The sequence below is a fragment of the Mastigoproctus giganteus genome, unplaced genomic scaffold (assembly GCF_048544385.1).
Source record: "Mastigoproctus giganteus isolate SK-2022 unplaced genomic scaffold, ASM4854438v1 scaffold_15, whole genome shotgun sequence".
Classification (NCBI taxonomy): domain Eukaryota; kingdom Metazoa; phylum Arthropoda; class Arachnida; order Uropygi; family Thelyphonidae; genus Mastigoproctus; species Mastigoproctus giganteus.
The window spans coordinates 8,610,604-8,635,516 of record NW_028328292.1 but is presented as its reverse complement, the minus strand read 5'-3'; the positions used below and the strand labels follow the sequence as shown (position 1 = coordinate 8,635,516).

General features: G+C 37.7%; 1 protein-coding gene across 1 annotated transcript in view; it reads right to left on the bottom strand.

The window, feature by feature from the left end:
* LOC150074939 (ATP-binding cassette sub-family C member 5-like) overlaps positions 1 to 24,913 on the bottom strand; it is a gene marked incomplete at its 3' end in the record, with an annotated part of 377,014 nt that overhangs the window by 48,325 nt on the left and 303,776 nt on the right. Inside the window, 3 exon segments of the mRNA XM_090389388.1 lie at positions 12,784 to 12,984; positions 13,536 to 13,735; positions 21,523 to 21,570. Coding sequence (XP_090245514.1) covers positions 12,784 to 12,984; positions 13,536 to 13,735; positions 21,523 to 21,570 — 449 coding nt within the window.

Below are 24,913 nucleotides of genomic sequence, written 5' to 3'. Positions count from 1 at the left end.
ATATTTCAATTTTTTATCATTAGCATTAGTAGTGGCATATGATCCAAGAAAGCAAGTTTATACAACATCAGCCATAAAAACCACTTCCCATTTCATCCACCCAATTCCCTCCAATAGTTTGTTTAGTTCTGACCAGAATTTATCAAAGCAATCAACTTCCACAATAACAGATGTAAGTTTATTCCAACAATCAACTACTCGCTGGCTAAAAGAAAACTTCCACAATGTGTGTAATCTGAGTAAGTAGTACCAGTAGCAGAGACATGTGATGCAAGGAAGCAAGCTAATGTAGCAGCAGCAAAAAAAAAAAAAAAAAAAAAAAAAAACCCACACCCATTTGATCTAAACGTTTGTCCAGTTCCTCCTTGAATTTATTTAACCTATCAACTTCCACATCGACATATGCAAGTTTGTTCCAGCAATCAACTACCTGCTGGCTATAGGAAAATTTCCGCACATCTATTCTACATCAGTCTTTTCTTAATCTGAATTTATGCCCCCTTAGGTTTGTAACTTGAACAAGTGGAAGGATCCCATCAGAATTCAGTGTGCACAATCCATTCAAGGCCTTATACACCTCAATCAGATCACCGCGCAGGTGCCTAGTCTCCAGCCACTGCAATTTGCAGAATTTAAGCCTCTCTTGGTAAGAGGATCCCTTAATTCCCCTCACCAATCTTGTTGCCCTTCTCTCTACACGCTCAAGCAAATCTACATCCTTCCTAAAATGAGGCCTCCAGACCTGTATGCAGTACTCAAGGTGTGGCCTGACCATTGCCTTATACAGAGGGACAATCACCTCCTTTTCCCTGCTAGCAAAATTCCTATATATCATTGACAAAACCCCATGACCTGCCCTGGCAGCCTGTCTGCATTGCTCAGAAAACTTCATATCTGACTGCACAATTACTCCCAGGTCTTTTTCATTTTCTACCACCTTAAGTGTAGTACCACACAGTTGGTACGTTTCTCTGGGGTTACTGCTACCCATATGCAGTACTTTGCATTTATCAAGGTTAAACTTCAGTTTCCACTTCTTAGCCCATCTGCCCAAATTATCTATATCCTGTTGCAGTAGCACACTGCCATTACTGTCATTAATAACCCTGCCAACCTTTGTATCATCTGCAAACTTCGACACTAAGCTTGATATACCTTCATCAATATCATTGATAAATATACAAAACAACAGAGAACCCAACACCGAACCCTGTGGGACTCCACTAATAACATTAGTCCACGAAGAGCAGCACCCATTAATTACCACCCTGTCTTCTCCCACTCAACCATCCTTTTATCCATTGTAGTAACTTACCCTTAATACCATTCTGCTCCAATCTGTACAAGAGTCTTCCATGTGCAACAGTGTCAAAAGCTTTCTTGAAATCCAAATATATGATATCAAAATTATTTTTTGCTTCCAGTTCCTTTGTAACCGCATCATAATATCCTATAAAATTTGTCAGACCAAACTTTCCCTTAACAAACCCATGCTGTGTCTGAATTATTGCTGCAGTCTTGTCTAGATGATCCTGCAATGCATCTTTAACCAGTGACTCCATTATTTTATCCAGAACAGAAGTTAAACTAACTGGTCTGTAATTACTCGTGTCACCCTTCGATCCCCTTTGTGAATTAGGGATACATTTGCACATCTCCAGTCAGTGGGGATTTCCTGAGTCCAGGGATGCTCTCATAGTTATGGCTAAGGGTTTGGTTACTACCTTTACCACCTCCTTTAATATAACTGGATAGATCCCATCCACCCCAGGTGCCTTTCTTATGTTTAACTTCAACAATTTCTCCTCCACTTTGCTCTCAGTTATTACAAACTAATTATGCACCCTGTTACAATTTGATAAACTTCCAGCATTTTCCTCCCTTAATAACTCATGTGTGATTGTAGATGCAAAATACTCATTCAGATTTTCAGCTATCTGAGCAGGATCATCAACACTCAAACCATCGATATCAAGTGGATCAATCTGATTCATCGCCTTCCTTCTACAGATTTGTTGGACTTCTTGGAATCTGCTGACGAGGCTAGTGGGAGCCAGATGTGTTCAAAGACGCTAAGTGGATTTTCTTATTTATTGATTTGAAATTATTGTTTTTCTAAAACTTTTGATTTTAATTAGTAGTATAGCATTATTTTGGGATTTTCTGATTAATCTGGTGTATTTATTCTTTACTCGGCCTTGTAATTGCATAAAAGTATCGGTAAGGGTTTCATATCCACGTGTTACAAGTTGCAGCTCCGCTGAACGAGAAGTTTTGTAGTCATATTTAGCCCCTTTATTGACCAATCGTTACATCAAATTATTTTCTATAAGTAGCTTATAGACCTAGTAAGGATCGTTAGTTTATTCTGAATTGAGACAGCGAGATTTGGAAGTTAATTAATACTTAAGTATCCGTAGATTTACCGTTCGTAACTTGTGCCATTGTTATACGATACAACATATATCCCGAACTAGATAGCTTTAGTATAGTATAGTATAGTATAGTATATAATACAATATTGTCAAATAATCAGCAAAATCTATTAATTTTGTTAAACTTCGTTGTCAATTAAATTAAATTGTACTTTTAACTAAATACATATAACGACTTAGATTACAAACGTAACATAATTAATTAATACATAACTTGATACGGAAGTCATATAAAAGGAACTTGTAGATAATATTTGATACTGAGAAATATATATATAGAGTTATAACTGTTGGGATACAAGTTTAGGGTTATAATATTTTACTGAAATTGAAATTTATTGAATTAAATTGAAATTGTGACTCAAACCAGAGCAGCAAAGCAAAAGGCTCAAGCTAATGGGAGTGCTGTGGCTCAGAGGAGAACTGAGGCGAGCAGTTGCCCTCTGAATCACAGTCTTTTAAAATGCACTGCTTGCATGATGTTTGTGGGGCAATCGGGTACGGGACATGATATTGCCATGGGGGATGTCTTTGTGTGTGCGCGATGCAAGGAGTGTATCGAAATCAGGCAACAACTCAGCATTGTAATGGGCCTATATGAGAGCTTGAAGGACAGGGTGGATGCCCTCAAAGGATCTAAAGTGAGGGGCCCATCAAGCTCTCAGCTGCCCACACCAATGCCAGAGCTTGCACTTGGTCATCGCGCAACACAGTGGCAACCCCCAAGGCAGAATGCGCTGGTCCCAAAGGAACTAGTAGTTGTTGGTGACTCTATTGTCAGGGAAACGGGAAACATGCTTTGTAAAAAGGATAGGTGGAACAGGACCAGGGTATGTCTGCCAGGGGCAAAGGTTGATGACGTTGTAGAGCGGATATCATCTTTTAAGGGCACAAAAGGTGATAGAGTTGTACACGTTGGCACTAATGATATTAAGAGTAGGAGACTGGCAGAATTACTTAACAAGTACAGGTCACTGTTGAAAAAAAGCCATGAATTAGGGTTGAATTTGAAAGTGTCTGCAATTCTGCCCATACACGACAGGAGGGAGTATATGATGAGAGCCTTGTCGATCAATTCGGCTCTTGAAAGACGGTGCAAGGCTCAAGGTGTAGAATTTTTTCCAGCCTGGTCTGTACTTGTTAACAGGAGGGACTGCTTCTACAGGGATAGGATACATTTAAATAGAAAGGGTGCAAGAATATTTACTGATGCTATTGAGGCAGTGTTAGGTGGGTCAGAAAACTGCTAGCTTGGGGGGATACAAAGACAAATAGATTAACAGTAGCCACTGCCAGAGGTGAAAGTGATTCTTGCACTGCTTCTATTGGAATCAGCAGAAGCCTGGAAAACAAGTTGCAGGATATTTCAGAGACTGCTGGGAGTCATTGCGGTACAAGTAAACACATGAGTTGTGTTAGGGTAGCTAAGAAAAGGAACAGGTGCATGTATACTTGCGTGTACACCAATCCTAGGAGTTTGGTAAATAAATTTGATGAATTTGAGGTATGGCTCAAAGCATCAAAGGTGGATATTGTTGGGATATCAGAGATGTGGTGTCACACAGATATAAGGAATGCAGAACTGGAATTTGGGGAGTACAAAATCTACAGAAAGGATAGACAGGATAGGAAGGGTGGAGGGGTTATGCTATTATTTAAGAAATACATAAAATCCAGGGAAGTGAAGCCAGTCGACATTGCTGGACAGTGCAGTGTCGAGTCAGTTTGGTGTGACATAAGCATTGGGAGATCAAAATTGAGAGTAGGAGTGTGCTATAGGCCTAATGACTCTGATGAGTATAATAAGAAACTGTACAGAGAAATAGAGTGGGCCAGTAAATCAGAGAGTCTTTTAATGGGGGATTTTAATTTCCCAGATATTGACTGGAATTTGTGGGTTGGTCATTCACACACTAGCAAGGATTTTGTGGATTTATTGGATGAATGTTTTCTACATCAGCATGTTCGGGAGGCAACTAGGGGAGTAATACTCTTGATTTGATTATCAGTAGTGATTCTTAATGCATTAAGAATCTGCAGATAAATGAACCACTAGGTGGCAGTGATCACAGTGTGCTGAAGTGGGAGTTACTCAAAGAGGTAACTATCATTAGAGGTAAAGGGAAGGGTTATTTTTGTTTTTGTAAAGGCAATTACGATGGACTGAGACAGTATTTAAATTCTATACAGTGGGACCAACTGATGATGTTACCAACAGCAAATTCAGAATGGAAAGCATTCAAAGAACTTATCTTGGAAGCTACTAGGCTTTACATACCAACTAAGGAATATTGTTCAAGGTTTCGGCCTAAATGGATGTCAGATGAACTAATGAGACATATGGCAGAGAAGAAAAATGCATGGAATACATATAAATTAACACGTAACACAGAAGCCTATGAAAGATATAAGTTGATCTGTAACCAAGTTACAAAGAAGGTTCGGCAGGCAAAGGCAGATTACGAGAAATCTTTGGCAAAGGATGCAAAGAAAAACAGCAAACAGTTCTTTACTTATGTAAACTCTAGAAGGAAGGGGATGAATCAGATTGGTCCACTTGATATCGATGGTTCAACTGTTGATGATCTTGCTCAGGTATCTAACAAACTAAATGAATATTTTGCATAGACATTCACACATGAGGAGTTATTCAGCGAGGGGTATGACAGAGGCGTATTCAACTCTGGCAGTAAGCTAGATAATCTTGTAATAACTGAGAGTAAAGTGGAGGACAAATGGTTGAAGATAAACACAAGTAAAGGCGCCTGGGGTGGATGGGATCTATCCAGTTATACTAAAGGAGGCAGCAAAGGAAGTAAGCAAACCCAACCCTTAGCTATAATTATGAGAGCTTCCTTGGACTCAGGGGAGGTACCCATAAACTGGAGATGTGCAAATGTGACCCCAATTCACAAAGGAGGATCAAAGGCTGACACAAGTAATTATAGACCTATGAGTTTAACTTCTGTTCCCGGAAAATTAATGGAGGCACTGGTTAAAGAAGCACTGCAGGATCATCTAGACAAGACTTCAGTTATAGCTCGGACACAGCATGGTTTTGTTAAGGGTAAGTCTTGCCTGACCAATTTGATTGGATACTATGAAGTGGTGACAAAGGAATTGGATGCAAAGAATAATTTTGATATTATATACTTGGATCTTAAAAAGGCTTTTGATACTGTTGCACATGGAAGACTGCTGCACAAATTGGAGCAGTGTGGCATTGGAGGCAAATTGCTGCTATCGATAAAGGGGTGGTTGAGGGGAAGAAACAGAGAGTGGTAATCAATGGACACTGCTCATTGTGGACTAATGTTATTAGTGGAGTCCCTCAGGGTTCAGCGTTGGGTCCATTATTGTTCTCTGTATTTATAAATAATATTGATGATGGTATATCAAGTTATTGTTATTTGTTATTTGATTTTTAGGAGCATTAGCAGCTAAGGCCATATTGCTCCGGGATATGCGGTGGTCATTCCCTGACCTTTCCGCATCCTCCGTATTTGGTGGTGACGGGTTCGAACCCCAATCTAATCAAGAAGCGTATGCTACGCACTGCTGCTCCTTCCCACCTGGCTACGGAGGCGCCCCGGGTATATCAAGCTTAATGTCCAAGTTTGCAGACAATACAAAGGTTGGCAGGGTTGTTAAGGACACTACTGATGCTATGCTGCTGCTGCAACAGGATCTGGAAAGGTTGAGCAGATGGGATGGGAGGTGGCAAATGAAGTTTAACATTGACAAATGTAAAGTACTATATATGGGAAACAGCAACCCCAGAGCAGCATACCAACTCTGTGGTACTACACTGACAGTGGTAGGAATGAAAAGGACCTGGGGGTAACTGTGCAGGCAGATATGAAGTTCTCTGAGCAGTGCAGATGGGCTGCAAGAGTAGCTCATGGTGTCTTATCAATGATATACAGGAATTTTTCTAGCAGGGATAAGGAGGTGATTATTCCCTTGTATAAGGCAATGGTCACGCCTCACCTAGAGTACTGTATACAGGCCTGGAGGCCTCATTTCAAGAAAGATGTAGAGATGCTGGAACGAGTACAGAGAAGAGCAACAAGATTAGTGAATGGAACAAAGGGATGCTCTTACGAAGAAAGGCTTAAGTTTTGCAAATTACAGTTTCTGGAGACTAGGCACTGGCGAGGTGATCTGATAGAGGTGTATAAAGCGTTGAATGGTTTAGCATGCTCAATGCTGATGGGATTCTGCCTCTTGCTCAGAATAATCACCTGAGGCGGCATAAATTCAAATTGGGGAAGGATGGATGTAGGATAGATGTGCGGAAATTTGCCTTTAGCCAGCGGGTAGTTGGTTGGTGGAACAGACTTCCATCCCTTGTTGTGGAAGTTGATAGCCTAAATAAATTTAAGGCTCAGCTGGACAGGTATTTCGAATGAATGGAGTTTAGTGGAAGTGGTTTTTTTTTTTTTTTTTTGTTTTTTTGGCTGATGCTGCATAAGCTTGCTTTCTTGTATCATATGCCTCTGCTAATGCTAATACCGTTTATATAACTAAAGAAGTTCTTTGCTGTTTTTCTTAGCGTCCTTTGCCAAAGATTTCTCGTAATCTGCCTTCACTTTCAATAACCTCCTTGGTGACTTGATTACAGACTAGCTTATAATTATCAGAGACTTCTGTGTCGCCTGATAATTTATATGCACCCCATGCATTTTTTTTCTCTGCCACGAGTCTCTTTAGTTCATCTGTCATCCATTTAGGCCTAAACCTTGAACAGTATTTCTTAATCAGTATGAAAAGCCTAGTAGCTTCCACAATTACTTCCTTCAATGCTTCCCATTTAGAATTTGCTGTTGGTAACATCATCAGCTGGTCCCACTATATAGAATTTAAAAACTGTCTGAGACCACTTTAGTCACCTCTACAAAAGCAAAAACCGTTCCCTTTACCCCTGATGGTAGTTACGTCTTTAAATAAATCCCACATCAGTACACTCTGATCACTTCCACCTAGTGGTTCCTTTATCTGCAAATTCTTAATGCATGAATAATCATTGCTGATAACCAGATAAAGAGTATTATTCTTTCTGGTTGTCTCTCTAATGTGTTGCTGTAGAAAACAATCATCCAGCAAATCCACAAAAGTCTTGCTGGTGTGCGAGTGACCAAACCACAAATTCTAATCAATACCTGGGATTATTAGACAATCTGGTTTGCTGGACCACTCCATTTCTCTGTACAGTTGTTTGTTATAGTCATCAGAGGCATTAGGCCTATAAAACTCTCCTACTCTCATTTTTGCTTATGTCACACCAAACTGACAACATTGCACTGACCATCTATGTCAACTGGATGTACTTCCTTAGATTTTATGTTTCTTAACTAACAGCAGAACCCCCCTCTTCCCTTCCTATCCTTTCTTTAAACATTGTTCTCTCCAAATTCCAATTCTGCACTGCTTATATCTGTGTGACACCACATCTCTGATATCCCAACAACATCCATCTTTGATGTCTTGACCAGCACTTCAAGTTCATCAAATTTATTTATTATACTCCTAGAATTGGTGTACATGCAAGTATACATGCACCTATTCTTAATCTTAGTTACCCTAACACAGCCCATGTATTTATTTATTCAGTGATGAACCCCACCATTTCCTGAAAACCCGAGCACCCTGCCCTCTAATAGAAGCAGTGTAAGAATCACTTTCATCTCTGCCTGCCTCTACTGCTAATCTTTTAGTCTGCGAATCCCATCAAGCTAGCAGTTTTCTGACCAACCTAACACTGCCTCAATAGCATCAGCAAATATTCTTACACTCCTTCTATTTAAGTGTATTCCATCCCTGTAAAGCAGTCTCTCCTGTTAACAAGCACAGACCATGCTGAGAAAAATTCTATCCCATGAGCCTTGCACAATCTCTCCAGGGTCGAATTAATTGAGAAGGCTCTCATCATGTACTCGCTCCTATCATGTTTGGGCAGAATTTCAGATACTTTATGGAAACTGATCTGATTGCTTTTTCGTGGGGAATAGACATGCAGTCTTATTATTACTATCATTTTTTTGATCTTTTTGGAGAAAACAGGGCATCCTGATCCCCTGGTATCATTTGCATGACGTTATAGTAATGATTCACTGTGATCTAACTGATTATCCATTTCCATATTGCCAGTGTGTGATTTAACTTTTATACAAGCTTCACCATTTTATGGTTTTGTTGTATCATATGAGTAACAGTGTCAGTTCGGATGCTGATAAAAAGAGTGTTTTTAGTTTTGTTGGTTATATGTTTTTTGTAGTTTGGTAATACAGTTGTGGTCCGGTTAAGAGATTGTTCCAAGTGATAGATATATAAGAGTGATTAAGCATATTCACCCTAACTTGTTTTTGTGCTTTAGGAAATGTGGCTCTGTGTTTGATTTCTTTTTGAAATTTCTTTCCAGTTTCCTCATGACTCATGTTTTAGAAAAGCTGAACAGATCCCTTTGCAATTTGGACAATTAGAGTTGAAGCTTAAATAGCAGATCACATCACCTTAAAACATTGCATGAGAGCAGATTGGGCACCTAAAACAACAAACTGGATTAAGAATATAAGACCACACCCTGCAGTTCAAGTAAACAGCTTTAACTGTGGATGACAGAATCAAAGTGCTTAAAATTAGAATGATGGATCAGATTGGAATGAGGTTACCATCTTTTTTGTAATGATACAATTTGCATGTATCACATTTTTTTCACTGAGTTCCTGGATTACTTCCTTTTCAAGGTAGACCACAATAAGCAGGACCTATTCAGTGATAACACCTTTGAAGATGTTTGTGGTGTTATGAGGAGTAACTGATGCCAGTAATTCACTAAAGGCTGTTAACTTCAATGACTATTCATAATGCATTTATTTAGCTGTTTCCCTCAGGAGATCCTGAACTAGAGTTGTTTCACCATTTTTGAGAATACAGTAAAAAAAACCTAGGAATTTTTGTATTAGAAAGGTTGACAGTTTGCCAATAGATTGGGTAGATAGAGAATGCATCACCAGAGAGGTTGAAATGCTTGGTGCTAATGCCAGATAGTGTCCCAGGTCAGTCAGTTCTTCTCTTACAGAAAACTGTGGCCCCTCCAATTTTCTAATACTGCTTTCTACCAGTTCCCACTAATTCAAACCAAATTTTCTCTCTCAATTTTTATAACTCAAGCAAGAGTCCTAGCAGCAAGTTAACACAGCTTATGGTAATCATGACTACAGTCCAATGGACTCAATTTCTCAGTGACACATATCATTCTGGCAATGTTTGACCTATAATCCTCATTGTTTGTGTCTTTTCGCCTTGAGAGTTATCCAAAAAATTTCTCATCTTTCACTCTCCCTCTATCACCAAGCCACTTCACAGCAATCAATCTTTATTTATTTCTGTAATTAATTAACATTACAAATGTCTGTCACATTACTATATAATCTGATCCCTAACACACACACATTGTATCATATTCACCCCATAACTTTATTTTATACCTAGCCCTGAATACCTTCTTTTCATCACATGGTCACTGTGGAATGATGTGAGAAATGTTCATCCTCTGATTTTCTCATTGTCTACCCTCTGCTTTTGTATTGATCATTTCTTGGTAAGGAATATTCCACTGTTGCCTAAATCAAATTCTAAGCTCAGAGAAACTGATCACCAACATGAAATATTCTGAAATAAAATTTTATAATTTATTATTTTATTATATTTTTTTTATGAAGCACCTTTCACCAATGAACTGACAGAAATATTTCTATATTTTTTAAGCAAAACAGTTTTTTTGGCTAAGATAAAGAAAGCCTGCATGAGAAGCACGCAAAAGTTCGACGAAATTTACCAGTAAAAGTACTTTGCCGTATAATGGTATTTTCACTCGCTCGGTAAACAGACGGTGGGTGTTATCGGTCTGGAGTAGAAGTTGAATCCCACGAGAGCTTGAAACCCTCCCGAAGTGGGGGGGTGTAACCTAACCTTTTTTCTTTAGAATCACTAATTGAATCATGAACAGTCATATTGAAAGTTCTGGCGTCGCAAAAACTGTTTGTAATGTAGTTTCACCGGTAAACTTTTTCGAAAATTGCGGTGCTTCTTGTGTGGGCTTCCTTTGCCTTTCTTTTTCTCAATAAACAATTTATCCACTAGTCCACCAGTGATTCTAAAGAAAAAGGGTCAGGTTACCCCCTCCACTTCGGGAGGGTTTCAATCTCCCATAGGATTCAATTTCTACTCCTGACCACTTGGTCAAGTGGTCAGGAGTAGAAATTGGTCCATTTCTTGGCCCATTGGTCAATCCTGACCAATGGGCCAAGAGTACTTGGCCCATTGTTAACTATTGCACATATATATTAGCTGCAATAAAACAGTTACAATGAAGTTAAAAAACTCCTCTGGCCCCAGTCATATAGTGTAAATAGAAACTTATTTTTTTTAAATACCCACTAGAGAATTCAATCTCATCTCTGTCAGCAAACCAGAGCATCCATTGAGAAGTTAAACTGGTTGCATCGGATTAAGCGTGCACGTGCACACACGCACACCTTTAGAAAAGTATTCACACAAAAAGAGTTGTTTACAGGACCATTACTTCAAATTACATAGCAATCACACAATCACAATACTTACAAAAGAAAATTATATATTTATTTTGTAAGTATACCGTATGCATACATAATCAGAAATACCTAGTATATCATTACAGATCTCACAAAAAAAAAATAAAAAAATAAAAGTTCAACTGTTTGTCAGACTGTGGGGGGGGGGATTGTTGAAATACAGCAATTTGAATAGCCGAAGTTGACTATACATAAAGGAAACAAAATTTAGAAATAGTGTATATATATATTGATAGTCGTATTCAAGTAAAAAATATTTTGTGTACAAAGTGAAATCAGCAATTCCAGGATGGGGATTTATTTAAACTTCCAAACTTTGTTAGATAAAATAAATTAAGCTAACACAAACCTAAAGATACAATAGTTAAAGACAACACTAATAGTTCTGCATAATCAAATGGTTCCAATTAAGTAAAAGCAAGAGTAAAATTAATGATTTTATTCTATCTTCTTATCTTCAACCAACAAATTGTATTTAATAATGAAAAAAAATCAGAATTACAACATTATAGCTGTTCTGTTTTAAAAGTGGTTTTTTGATTATTATTTTTTTAAGATCAGAAAGAGAAATAATTAACTTGAGAAAACTTGCTCATTTAAAATTCTATTCAAAATGCAGTCATTATTTCTATATGCTGACATGTATGTGACTTTTTCATTGTGCTAACACTGAATATGGCATTTTGTACATTTTAGAGGTCATGACAACACCAAATCTTTTCATTTTAGTCTGTATAACTATGAATGATGAAAAATTAAAGAGGATTTAATAAATTAAATGATGATTTCATTTATTACTGAAAGAAACTGTTGTGCTTAATAAGAATAATTTCAGAGTCATTCTTTATCTATAAGAGACATTTAAATGAAACATACTTTTAGAATAAATAATTTGGATGTGCACAAGCAGAACAGATAATGATGCACTTTACATGTTTTTTTGTTATCAGAACACACACACACACACACACACACACACACACACACACACACACACACACACACACACACACACACACAGAGAGAGAGAGAGAGAGAGAGATTCACACAAAAAGAGCTGTTTACAGAACCGTTACATCAAGAGAAGAATATAAAATAATCCTTGAGATGGTAAGCAGCAGTGGAATAACTTTGCTTAAATATTTCAAGAGCCCATGTTCCATACAGGTGTCTGATACTTGACCCGAGGCAGGAATATTCTGTGAATGTGCTGTGCACACAATTTATTTGATTGTAGGTTGTGCACTGCGAACAATGTTCGTATGTCTAAATTACATCCAATATGCAGTGGGAAATAAAGGCAACGTAGCCAGGCAGCTTTACACATCATACAGTATTGGCCCACAACAACCTGTTGTGGGCCAATACTGTATGATGTGTAAAGCTGGTATGATGTGTAAAGCCTCACATTCCTTATCACCCAAGCTGAATTGCTGCAACACCCAGCCTACAGCTGACTTTTCACTTGGATGAAGAGGGCTGTGAAGGATCACATCACATACTGGTTTCAGTACTAGTTAAAAGTTTTACGCTGAGGATGTGTATTACCCGATGACAATGGGACTAGTGTCTCAATGCCACAGATGCTTATGTTTATTTCAAAAGTCTACGTTTCATTTGAACAATTTTATGCTCAGAATGTTATATACACTACTTTTTCTACGAAAACATTTTAGTATCTTAAAAGAAACTGAATAAAACAATCTGAATTTTTTTTTAAATAATAAAATTACCTTTGAGAAAGAAAAGCCTTTGATAATACCAAAGAAAAATATTATTGGAATCGACATTCCATATATTAACTGGAATTCCCACATCTGTAATGGAAGAGTCTGATTCTTTTCCTCAAAAAAAATTTCGAACTGTTCTGTGCTATTAATGCTTGTAGAGTTATCAGTGATGATAAGTGTATCATTTTCAACTTCAGTTTCTTCCTAATAAATAAACAATTTCAATATCTGCTATTATGTAAAACATGTGAACCAAATTTTACCATATATCAATACTTTCATCAAATATATTCAATCTAAAAATTCATCAGAAATAGCTTATGTGGAATTTAATAATTCATAAGTCAAAAACAAGCAAACATAGTCCAACAAACCAATTATTTGAAAGCAAGATTTTTGTCTCAACATTATAATCTAAAATGACTTGTGACTAAAATGAGAATACACTTCTCATACTTGTATTTCTTTTGAGATTTAACCATCTGAAGTATAACAGTTTTATATTTAACTTTTAACTTTTCAATTTGCATATATAACATTCAAATTCCATTTCCCATTATTTTACTACACACCATATCTAAATGTTGCATTAAAAATTACTGGTGGAGTGGATAGAACATTAGAATACCTTATATGTTTATTCTACTGTATTCCAGCTATAAGAAATTTTATTTTCAAGAATTCAGCTAATAGACAAATAATAATGAAACAAGAAAATTTAAATTTTATTTTTAACTTAACCTAAATTACTTTACCACTTGATCCATCCAAACTCTAAGCCACAAGACACTGAAAATCTGTGATATGGAGAAAAGGAAAAAAATTACGAGTAGCAACAACACTACCACAGCTCCTCCCATGGCCTTAACATATTGGAAGTATGCTTTCCAAGATATAGCACCCATTACTATTTCTTCTTCTTTCATAAGTTTTCCAGACGCTTTTGAAATTTTATCTGAAAACAATTAAGACTTCAATATTGCAATGCTACCATTGACATAGTATGACAAAAGTAATAACTTTATAACATTATTAATCCAGCAATGACCACATACCCTATTATAACAAGTGGTCATGCTACACCTAACAGTTGCATGACTTTCTTTTTTATTTTTGAAAAATTTTTTGAATTTCGCTTAGAGTATACAAATGTATGACTTTTTACTAATAGACTGCATTAATTATTATATGAAATTTTTATTTTTTTTAATGAAAAATTTGAAAACTTACAGACTTTTTTTTTACAGACAATTTTTAACAAAACAAACCTTTTATTAATTCTGTTTATAACACACAATGTAAACATGAAATTATATTATCAGTCACTTTCATTTTCCATTTTTTAGTTCACAAATTCTTAATGTGAAGGACATGAAATTTCAAACCAACATACATATTTCTACATAAGTATTATGTATATAAATATTAAAAGAAAAAAAATTATAAGTTACTATAGGTCACTTTCATTTTAAAGTTCATATTAAATTTTGCATGCTATGAAGTGTAATAAGGAGGTCCCCTTGTATAAGACAATGGTCAGGTCAGGTCAGGCCACACCTTGAGTACAGCATATCATACAGGTCTGGAGGCCTCATTTTAGGAAGGATGTAGGGCTGCTGGAACAAGTACAGAGAGGGGCAATGAAATTGGTGAATGGAATGAAAGGTTGCTGTTACTAGGCACCTGCAAGGTGATATGATTGAGGTGTATAATGTCTTGAATGATTTCAGCAAGCCCAAAGGATTCTTCCTCTTGCTCAGATTACTCACCTAAGGGCTCATAAATTCAAATTGAGGAAAGACAATTGTAGAATAGATGTGCGGAAATTTGCCTCTAGCCAGCGGGTGGTTGATGGTTGGAACAAACTTCCATCTGTCATAGTGGAGGTCGACAGCTTAAATATGTTCAAGGCAGAACTAAACAACCATTTGGAGTGAATGGATGGGTGAAATGGGAAGGTTTTTTTTTTTTTTTTTTTTGGCTGATGCTATATAAGCTCGCCTTCTTGCATCATTCTAACGCTAATGAAATTCAAAATTATCTATGTGCACATTTTGCATATATGCTAAATGCATACAAACACCCATATAATACAAGAGATATATATTATTGGCAAACACTAAACAGAAAAAAAAGGCTGCAAAAGTGGCCTCTGGTATTTCAAAAGCATTCCATGCAATACTGATGTGAAGAAAACCATAAAACTTTATTTTGTAAATCGGTGTAGTAAAAAGGTGTCTATATTTAGGAGGGTAGAGAAATTTCAGTTATTAACCTTGAACCAAAATTTTCCCACAAAGATTCTGTGCTATGGCTGTCAGGTGCAGTATCTGGTGAGTATGGGCTTGGCACACCCAGGGTCCTCAGCTGGATATCATCATTCTTCTCTTTCTTGGTGATTTCCTTCTACTTCTCTCTCTCTCTCTCTCTCTCTCTCTCTCTCTCTCTCTCTCTCTCTCTCTCTCTCACACACACACACACGTGCACACACACACACACACAGGGTAACTCAAATTTTTTTTGGCTGGTGCAGCATAAGCCTCAGGCTTCCTTCCACCATATGGCTAATAATAATAATAATAATAAAATAATGACCACTGCCTGGTCAATAATATGAATAAATATCATTAAACAAATTTTATTCATAAATATTGATGCAGGAAACAAATGACAGTCTATGCAAAATTTTAACCCTCTACTATTCACTGGCATCTGATAGATGTCACTTTTTAAATTTTTTCTGTTATATTTTAAAATTTGGAATTAAAATCAAATCCTCTCATGTACCCCACTAATATTTTCTAAATGCTTATACAGTATTTTGTTTTTGTTTCAATACTTTAAATTATGAGAAATAAGTTCTTTGCTTATTCTGTTCAACAGATGACAGGGGAATGATAGCATCTATTTTTCTTATAGTCAACATTTTCAAGTGGCATCTGTGAGATGCCAGCAAAAGCTATCTTGCCATAGAGTTTGAGTTTTTCTGGTTAAGCAAAACATAAATCCAAACAGCTGACAAAAATGTGGTGTCTGGCAGACATCATACAGGCATCTTTGTTTCAATTCAGATGATGAACGACCTTGAAAAATTCTAAGAAATACAATAAAATCATTATTTATTATTGTTATTGATTTCTCTGATTTATTTTTCTTCGATATTTTGTAAGTGAGTAAATCATAATTAATAGAACACTGTTTTTAATTCAATTAAAAAGTTAAAATAAATTTTTTATTATAAAAAATGTCTCACAAGAGCATATTTTGTTCAATTTAGGGTAAGAGTGTGGGGATTGGTAATGACAAATGGAGCAAGAAAGCAAGTTTATATAAAATCAGCAAGTTTATATAAAAAAAAAAACATCTGTCCATTCTCTCTAATAATTATTAGAAGAAGAATTGTTTATGTTAGACATTTATATATATTTAAGGAGGAATTAGACAAACTATAATTTGTCTATTCCTTTCTTAAATTTATCCAAACTATCCACTTCCACAACCCCAGATGGAAGTTTGTTCCAGCAATCAATTACTCTCTGGATGAAAGCAAATTTTCATGTATCTGTTCTGCAACCATCCTTTTTCAATTCAAACTTATGTTCACTTATCTGTTATCCGAGAAAGAATGAAGATGCTAACAACATAGTTTACTCAATTCATTTAAAGCCTTGAACACTTCACACAAGCAATCTGCAGAATTAATCTTTCTTAGTAAGAATGATCCTTTTGTTCCCCTCACTAATTTCATTGCTCTTCTCTATATCTGTTCAAATAGATCTAAAAGCAAGGTTTACAGACCTGTATGCAGTATTCAAGATGCAGTTAAGCATCTGTTTAACACATGAGGGACATTAATTCTTATGCAAGCAAGTAGATAACAAATTATTCTAGTGTTTTTTTAACCATTTTAACTGAAACTCTGTCTACCTTTCAGACACAGTATGATGATTTGGTTGTCAACAATAACATCACTTTACATGTGGTGACAATGCATACAATTTATATTATGGGTTTCCATAACATTTCACAGCTTCTAGTGCTGGTTTCATCTTTAAGTTGTAGCATAATTTCACTTCAATGGATAACTCCTTTAAAAACAGAGAAGATCTTTCACTCACTCAATTTTATTTTAAAGACAGATCTTAGAGACTACCTAGGAAGAATGACAGAGGTCAGACTGACTACTAAGCCAAATAGTTAAAAAGTCACCTTACAAATTAGTAAAGAATTGTCATTATTTATTGGAAGTTTCTTCTTTTTTTTTCTTCCACACACCATTAGCATTAGTGGAGGCATTTGATGCAAGAAAGCAAGTTTATGCAGCATCAGCCAAAAAAAAAAAAAAAAACACCACTTCCACTTCACCCCTCTGTTCATTCGAAATACCTGTCCAGTTAAGCCTTAAACTTATTTAGGCTATCAACTTCCACGACAAGAGATGGAAGTCTGTTCAACCAACCAACCACCCGCTGACTAAAGGCAAATTTCCGCACGTCTATCCTACATCTGTCTTTCCTCAATTTGAATTTATGCCCCCTCAGGTGATTATTCTGAGCAAGAGGAAGAATCCCATCAGCATTGAGCATGCTCAAATCATTCAAGGCTTTATACACCTCTATCAGATCACCTCGCTGGTGTCTAATCTGAAGACATTGTAATCTGCAAAACTTAAGCCTTTCTTTGTAAGAGCATCCCTTTGTTCCATTCACTAATCTTGTTGCTCTTCTCTGTACTCGTTCCAGCAGCTCTACATCCTTCTTGAAATGAGACCTCCAGACCTGTATACAGTACTCTAGGTGTGGCCTCACCATTGCCTTATACAAGGGAATAATCACCTCCTTATCCCTGCTAGAAAAATTCCTATATATCATTGACAATACACCATGAGCTACTCTTGCAGCCCGTCTGCACTGCTCAGAGAACTTCATATCTGCCTGCACAACCATCCCCAGGTCCCTTTCATTCTCTACCACTGTCAGTGTAGTACCACAGAGTTGATATGTTGCTCTGGGGTTGCTGTTTCCCATATGTAGTACTTTACATTTGTCAATGTTAAACTTCATTTGCCACCTCTCACCCCCTCTGCTCAACCTTTCCAGATCCTGTTGCAGCAGCATAGTGTCAGTAGTGTCCTTGACAACCCTGCCAACCTTCGCATCATCTGCTAACTTGGACATTAAGCTTGATATATCATCTTCAATATCATTTATAAATACAGAAAACAATAATGGACCCAACACTGAACCCTGAGGTACTCCACTAATAACATTAGTCCACGATGAGCAGTGTCCATTGATTACCACTCTCTGTCTTCTCCCCCTCAACCACCCCTTTATACATAGCAGCAATTTGCCTCCAATGCCACACTGCTCCAATTTGTGCAACAGTCTTCCATGTGCAACAGTATCAAAAGCCTTTCTAAGATCCAAGTATATAATATCAAAGTTATTCCCTGCATCCAGTTCTTAAGTGACTGCATCATAGTATCCAATCAAATTGGTCAGGCAAGCCTTCCCCTTAACAAAACCATGCTGTATCCGAGCTATAACTGAAGTCCTGTCTAGATGATCCTGAAGTGCTTCTTTAACCAGTGCCTCTATTAATTTTCCTGGAACAGAAATTAAACTCACAGGTTTATGGGTTCAGTGTTGGGTCCCTGCATCCAGTTCTTTTGTGACTGCATCATAGTATCCAATCAAATTGGTCAGGCAAGTTTTCCCCTTAACAAAACCATGCTGTGTCAGAGCTATAACTGAAGTCTTGTCTAGATGATCCTGAAGTGCTTCTTTAACCAGTGCTTCCATTAATTTTCCTGGAACAGAAATTAAACTCACAGGTCTATGGGTTCAGTGTTGGGTCAGACTTGTGTCAGCCTTTGATCCTCCTTTGTGAATTGGGGTCACATTTGCACATCTCCAGTCTGTGGGTACCTCCCCTGAGTCCAAGGAAACTCTCATAATTATGGCTAAGGGTTTTCTTACTTCCTTTGCTGCCTCCTTTATACACCTCTATCAGATCACCTCGTCGGTGCCAGTCTCCAGACACTATAATTTGCAAAACGTAAGCCTTTCTTCGTAAGAGCACCCCTTTGTTCCATTCACTAATCTTGTTGCCCTTCTCTGTACTCGTTCCAGCAGCTCTACATCCTTCTTGAAATGAGGCCTCCAGGCCTGTATACAGTACTCTAGGTGTGACCTGACCATTGCCTTATACAAGGGAATAATCACCTCCTTATCCCTGCTAGAAAAATTCCTATTTATCATTGACAATACACCATGAGCTACTCTTGCAGCACGTCTGCACTGCTCAGAGCACTTCATATCTGCCTGCACAACCACCCCCAGGTCCCTTTCATTCTCTACCACTGTCAGTGTAGTACCACAGAGTTGATACGTTGCTCTGGGGTTGCTGTTTCCCATATGTAGTACTTTCCATTTGACAATGTTAAACTTCATTTGCCACCTCTCAGCCCATCTGCTCAACCTTTCCAGATCCTGTTGCAGTAGCATAGTGTCAGTAGTGTCCTTGACAACCCTGCTAACCTTCGTATCGTCTGCAAACGTGGACATTAAGCTTGATATACCATCATCGATATCATTTATAAATACAGAAAACAATAATGGACCCAATACTGAACCCTGAGGGACTCCACTAATAACATTAGTCCACAATGAGCAGTGTCCATTGATTACCACTTCTTCTCTGTCTTCTCCCCCTCAACCACCCCCCTTATCCATAGCAGCAATTTGCCTCCAATGCCACACTCCTCAAATTTGTGCATCAGTCTTCCATGTGCAACAGTATCAAAAGCCTTTCTAAGATCCAAGTATATAATATCAAAGTTATTCCCTGCATCTAGTTCTTTTGTGACTGCATCATAGTATCCAATCAAATTGGTCAGGCAAGACTTCCCCTTAACAAAACCATGCTGTGTCTGAGCTATAACTGAAGTCTTGTCTAGATGATCCTGCAGTGCTTCTTTAACCAGTGCCTCCATTACTTTTCCAGGAACAGAAGTTAAACTAACAGGTCTATAATTACTTGTGTCGCCCTTTGATCCTCCTTTGTGAATTGGGGTCACATTTGCACAACTCCAGTCCATGGGTACTTCTCCTGAGTCCAAGGAAGCTCTCATAATTATAGCTAAGGGTTTCCTTACTTCCTTTGCTGCCTCCTTTAATATAACTGGATAGATCCCATCCACCCCAGGTGCCTTTCTTGTATTTATCTTCAACAATTTCTCCTCCACTTTACTCTCAGTTATTACAAGATTCTCTAGCTTACTGCCAGAGTTGAATACACCTCTGGCATTCCCCTCCCTGAATAACTCCTCATGTGTGAATGTCGATGCAAAATATTCATTCAGTTTGTTAGCTACCTGAGCAGGATCATCAACAGTTGACCCATCGATATCAAGTGGACCAATCTGATTCATCCCCTTCCTGCTAGAGTTTACATAAGTAAAGAACTCTTTGCTGTTTTTCTTTGCATCCCTTGCCAAAGATTTCTCCTAATCTGCCTTTGCCTGCCTAACCTCCTTTGTAACTTGGTTACAGATCAACTTGTATCTATCATAGGCTTCTGTGTCATGTGTTAATTTGTATGTATCCCATGCATTTTTCTTCTCTGCCATATGTCTCATTAGTTCATCTGACATCCACTTAGGCCTAAACCTGGAACAATATTTCTTAGTTGGTATGTAAAGCCTAGTAGCTTCCAAGATAAGTTCTTTGAATGCTTCCCATTTTGAATTTGCTGTTGGTAACATCATCAGTTGGTCCCACTGTATAGAATTTAAATACTGTCTCAGTCCATCGTAGTCACCTTTACGAAAGCAATAACCCTTCCCTTTACCCCTAATGGTAGTTACCTCTTTGAGTAAATCCCACTTCAGCACACTGTGATCACTGCCACCTAGTGGTTCATTTACCTGCATATTCTTAATGCATGAAGAATCACTACTGATAATCAAATCAAGAGTATTACTCCCTCTAGTTGCCTCCCGAACATGCTGATGTAGAAAACAATCATCCAATAAATCCACAAGAGCCTTGCTAGTGTGTGAGTGACCAGCCCCCAAATTCCAGTCAATATCTGGGAAATTAAAATCCCCCATTATAAGACTCTCTGATTTGCTGGCCCACTCTATTTCCCCGTACAGTTTCTTATTATACTCATCAGAATCATTAGGCCTATAGCACACTCCTACTCTCAATTTTGATCTCCCAATGCTTATGTCACACCAAACTGACTTGACACTGCACTGTCCAGCAATGTCGATTGGATTCACTTCCTTGGATTTTATGTATTTCTTAACTAATAGCATAACCCCTCCTCCCTTCCTACCCTGTCTATCCTTTCTGTAGACATTGTACTCCCCAAATTTCAGTTCTGCATTCCTTATATCTGTGTGACACCACATCTCTGAAATCCCCACAATATCTGCCTTTGATGTTTTGAGCAATACCTCAAATTCATCAAATTTATTTACTAAACTCCTAGCATTGGTGTACACGCAAGTATACATGCACCTGTTCTTTTTCATAGCTACCCTAACACAACCTATGTGTTTATTTGTACCCCAATGATTCCCATCGATTAAAAATCCTCCATTCTCACATACAAACTGTTTATTATATATATAGACGAGTATGACATTTAAAGTTCATCTTTGATTCATACCTAGTATCCATACAAGTAAACATGGTATGAAATCCATAATGAAAGCATCTTAAATCTTACCTTCTGTATGCTTACTAACAATGACGACACTACTATCCCCTGATTTATCTGGGAAAAAAAAAAATAAATACATTTCTTTAGCTTAAATTAAAATGTTGACCATAAAAGAAATTTTAAATATTTCTAGAATAGACAGATACAGTCAAAGAAAGAAGGTACAGTTAAAAAGAAAAGATACTATTAAAACAAAAAAATTCAGTATAACTATCAAAGCTTACACTCTACTTCTCTCAATACTGTGAATAATGAAGTCAATTCCAATCTTTTTTCAAGAAAGCAGAGCAAACTAAAAATACCCACACTAGAATACCTCAATGCTCCTTCACAGGTGAACATTCAGGGTTGTCATCTTGCAATATTCCACTCCCATTTCAGGGTAGCTAGGCCCACCTCACATATACCGTAAATTTGGTTAGCACTCATTTCAGTCTCTTTTTAGCCTTTTTCAAAATTAATGAGGCTACAAAGGAAACTAAACCCTTTAGGGCTGATTATGAGGATGTCATTAGATCCCTTGGATTGGAGAAGTGCCAATATCTCACCAATAAAAATGGGGGAGGGTTAAGATCACATGAGCAGCCATAGGCTAGTTAGTTTAACCTCAATGGCTGGGAAGGTTATGGAATCAACAGTCAAAGTTGCAAAACCATCATTAGAAGTATAATATCCTAAATGGATCACAACACAATTTTGAAAAGGGAAAACCTGTTTCAACAACCAACTTGATAAATTACTGTGATGTAGTCATAGAGGAGCTTTATGCAAAAAAACTGTTTGATATTACTTACTTGCACTTTAGCAAAGCATTTTACACTGTTTCACATGAAAGGTTACTGTACAATTCAGAGTCTATTGGAGTCATCAGCAAAATCCTGCGGTGGATTGAGGGATGGCTGAAGAACAGGAGACAGAGGATGATCAATCTTCAGAGTGGACCACAGTTACAAGAGAGTTGCTCAATACAGGGCCTTGACAGAACATACTTGTAACTCTTCCCACTAGGGCCACTCATATTTCTGATCTTCTTGAATGATATAAAGGAATAAAGGATATGATGTTGAAATTTTAGATAATATAAAGAGGTTAGAGGAGTGGTTAAGAATGCAAACCAGGGTGAGCTTCTTCAGAATGATTTGGACAAGCTTCATGAATGGTCAGGGAAATGGCAATTAAGTTCAATGCTGTCAAATGTTGGGTCCATTATTGTTTTCTGTATTTATAAATGATATTGATGATGGTATATCAAGCTTAATGTCCAAGTTTGCAGACGATACAAAGGTCGGCAGGGTTGTTAAGGACACTACTGCCACTAGCTGCTGCAATAGGACCTGGAAAGGTTTGTTTGTTTGTTTGTTGTTTGTTATTTGGTTTTTAGGGGCATTAGCAACTAAGGCCATATTGCTCCGTGAATATGCAGTGGTCATTCCCTGACCTTTGCGCATCCTCCGTATTTGGTGGTGACAGGCTTGAACCCCGGTTTAATCAAAAAGCGTGTGCTGCGCACTGCTGCTCCTTCCCACCTGGCTACGGAGGCACCTCCTGGAAAGGTGGAGCAGATGGGATGAGAGGTGGCAAATGAAGTTTAACATTGACAAATGTAAAGTACTACATATGGGAAACAGCAACCTGAGAGCAACGTATCAACTCTATGGTACTACACTGACAGTGGTAGAGAATGAAAAGGACCTGGGGGGTTATTGTGCAGGCAGATATGAAGTTCTCTGAGCAGTGCAGACAGGCTGCAAGAGTAGCTCATGGGGTCTTGTCAATGATATACAGGAATTTTTCTAGCAGGGATAAGGAGGTGATTATTCCCTTGTATAAGGCAATGGTCAGGCCACACCTTGAGTACTGTATACAGGTCTGGAGGCCTCATTTCAAGAAGGATGTAGAGCTGCTGGAACGAGTATAGAGAAGGGCAACAAGATTAGTGAATGGAATAAACGGTTGCTCTTACAAAGAAAGGCTTAAGTTTTGCAAATTACAGTGTTTGGAGACTAGGCACCGGCGAGGTGATCTGATAGAGGTGTATAAAACGTTGAATGGTTTGAGCATGCTCAATGCTGATGGGATTCTTCCTCTTGCTCAGAATAATCACCTGAGAGGGCATATATTCAGATTGAGGAAAGACAGATGTAGGATAGATGTGTGGAAATTTGCCTTTAGCCAGCGGGTAGTTGGTTGGTGGAACAGACTTCCATCCCTTGTTGTGGAAGTTGATAGCCTAAATAAATTTAAGGCTCAGCTGGACAGGTATTTCAAATGAATGGAGGGGTGAAATGGAAGTGTGGTTTTTTTTTTTTTTTTATTTTGGCTGATGCTGCATAAGCTTGCTTTCTTGCATCATATGCCTCTACTAATGCTAATGCTAAATGTAAGGTTCTACATTTGGGAAAAGGTGGAGTAAAGCTGAAAGGCATAAATGAGAAAAGGACTTGGGTGTTTTGATACAGTCAGACATGAGGGTTGGCATGCAGTATAAGAATACAGCCAGGAAGGTGAGCAGTGTTTTAACAATGATTTATCATACCCTTGCATATAGGGAAAAGGAGGTTATAATTCCATTAGATAAGTCAATAAAGAGACTGCATTTTAAATACTATGTTCAGATTTGGAGGCCACATATGAGAACAGACATTGAGCTTGTTGGAAGGGTTCAAAGATAAGCATTCAACTAGCATAAATAGCAAAGGACCCAACATGAGGAAAGAGTAAAGGTGTGGGTTACACAGCTATAAAACAAGGTAACTCAGAAAAATTCTGAGGTATATAACAAATTTTAAGAGAAGAAGTAAATTGAATGAAAGTAGAATTTTCTTATTGAAAGGAGATACAAAAACCAGAGGGCATAAATATAAACAATTGGGAAAAACTAACAGACTGGACTTCAGAAAGTTTACATTTGGTCAGTGTACTGCTGAGAACTGGAATAAACTACCTTCCTGAGGTTGAGGTTGGCAGACTGTAAAGTTTAAGGGCAACTGGATAGGTATCATCTGGCAATGGGAAGAGCATGATAAAAGGGATGAGTTTTTTTGTTGATGCAGAAAATGCCTAGCTTGACTGAAATGATTAACTGTGAATTCCTCTGGCCTGTTAGTAATGCCTGAGTAGAAAGAAAGAGAGGGTTGAAATTGAAAGTGTCTGCAATTCTGCCCAGACACGATAGGAGGGAGTATATGATGAGAGCCTTGTCGATCAATTCGGCCCTGGAAAGATTGTGCAAGGCTCAAAGGGTAGAATTTTTTTCAGCCTGGACTGTACTTGTTAACAGGAGAGATTGCTTCTACAGGGATGGGATACACTTAAATAGAAAGGGTGCAAGAATATTCGCTGATGCTCTCGAGGCAGTGTTAGGTGGGTCGGAAAACTGCTAGCTTGGGGGGAGACA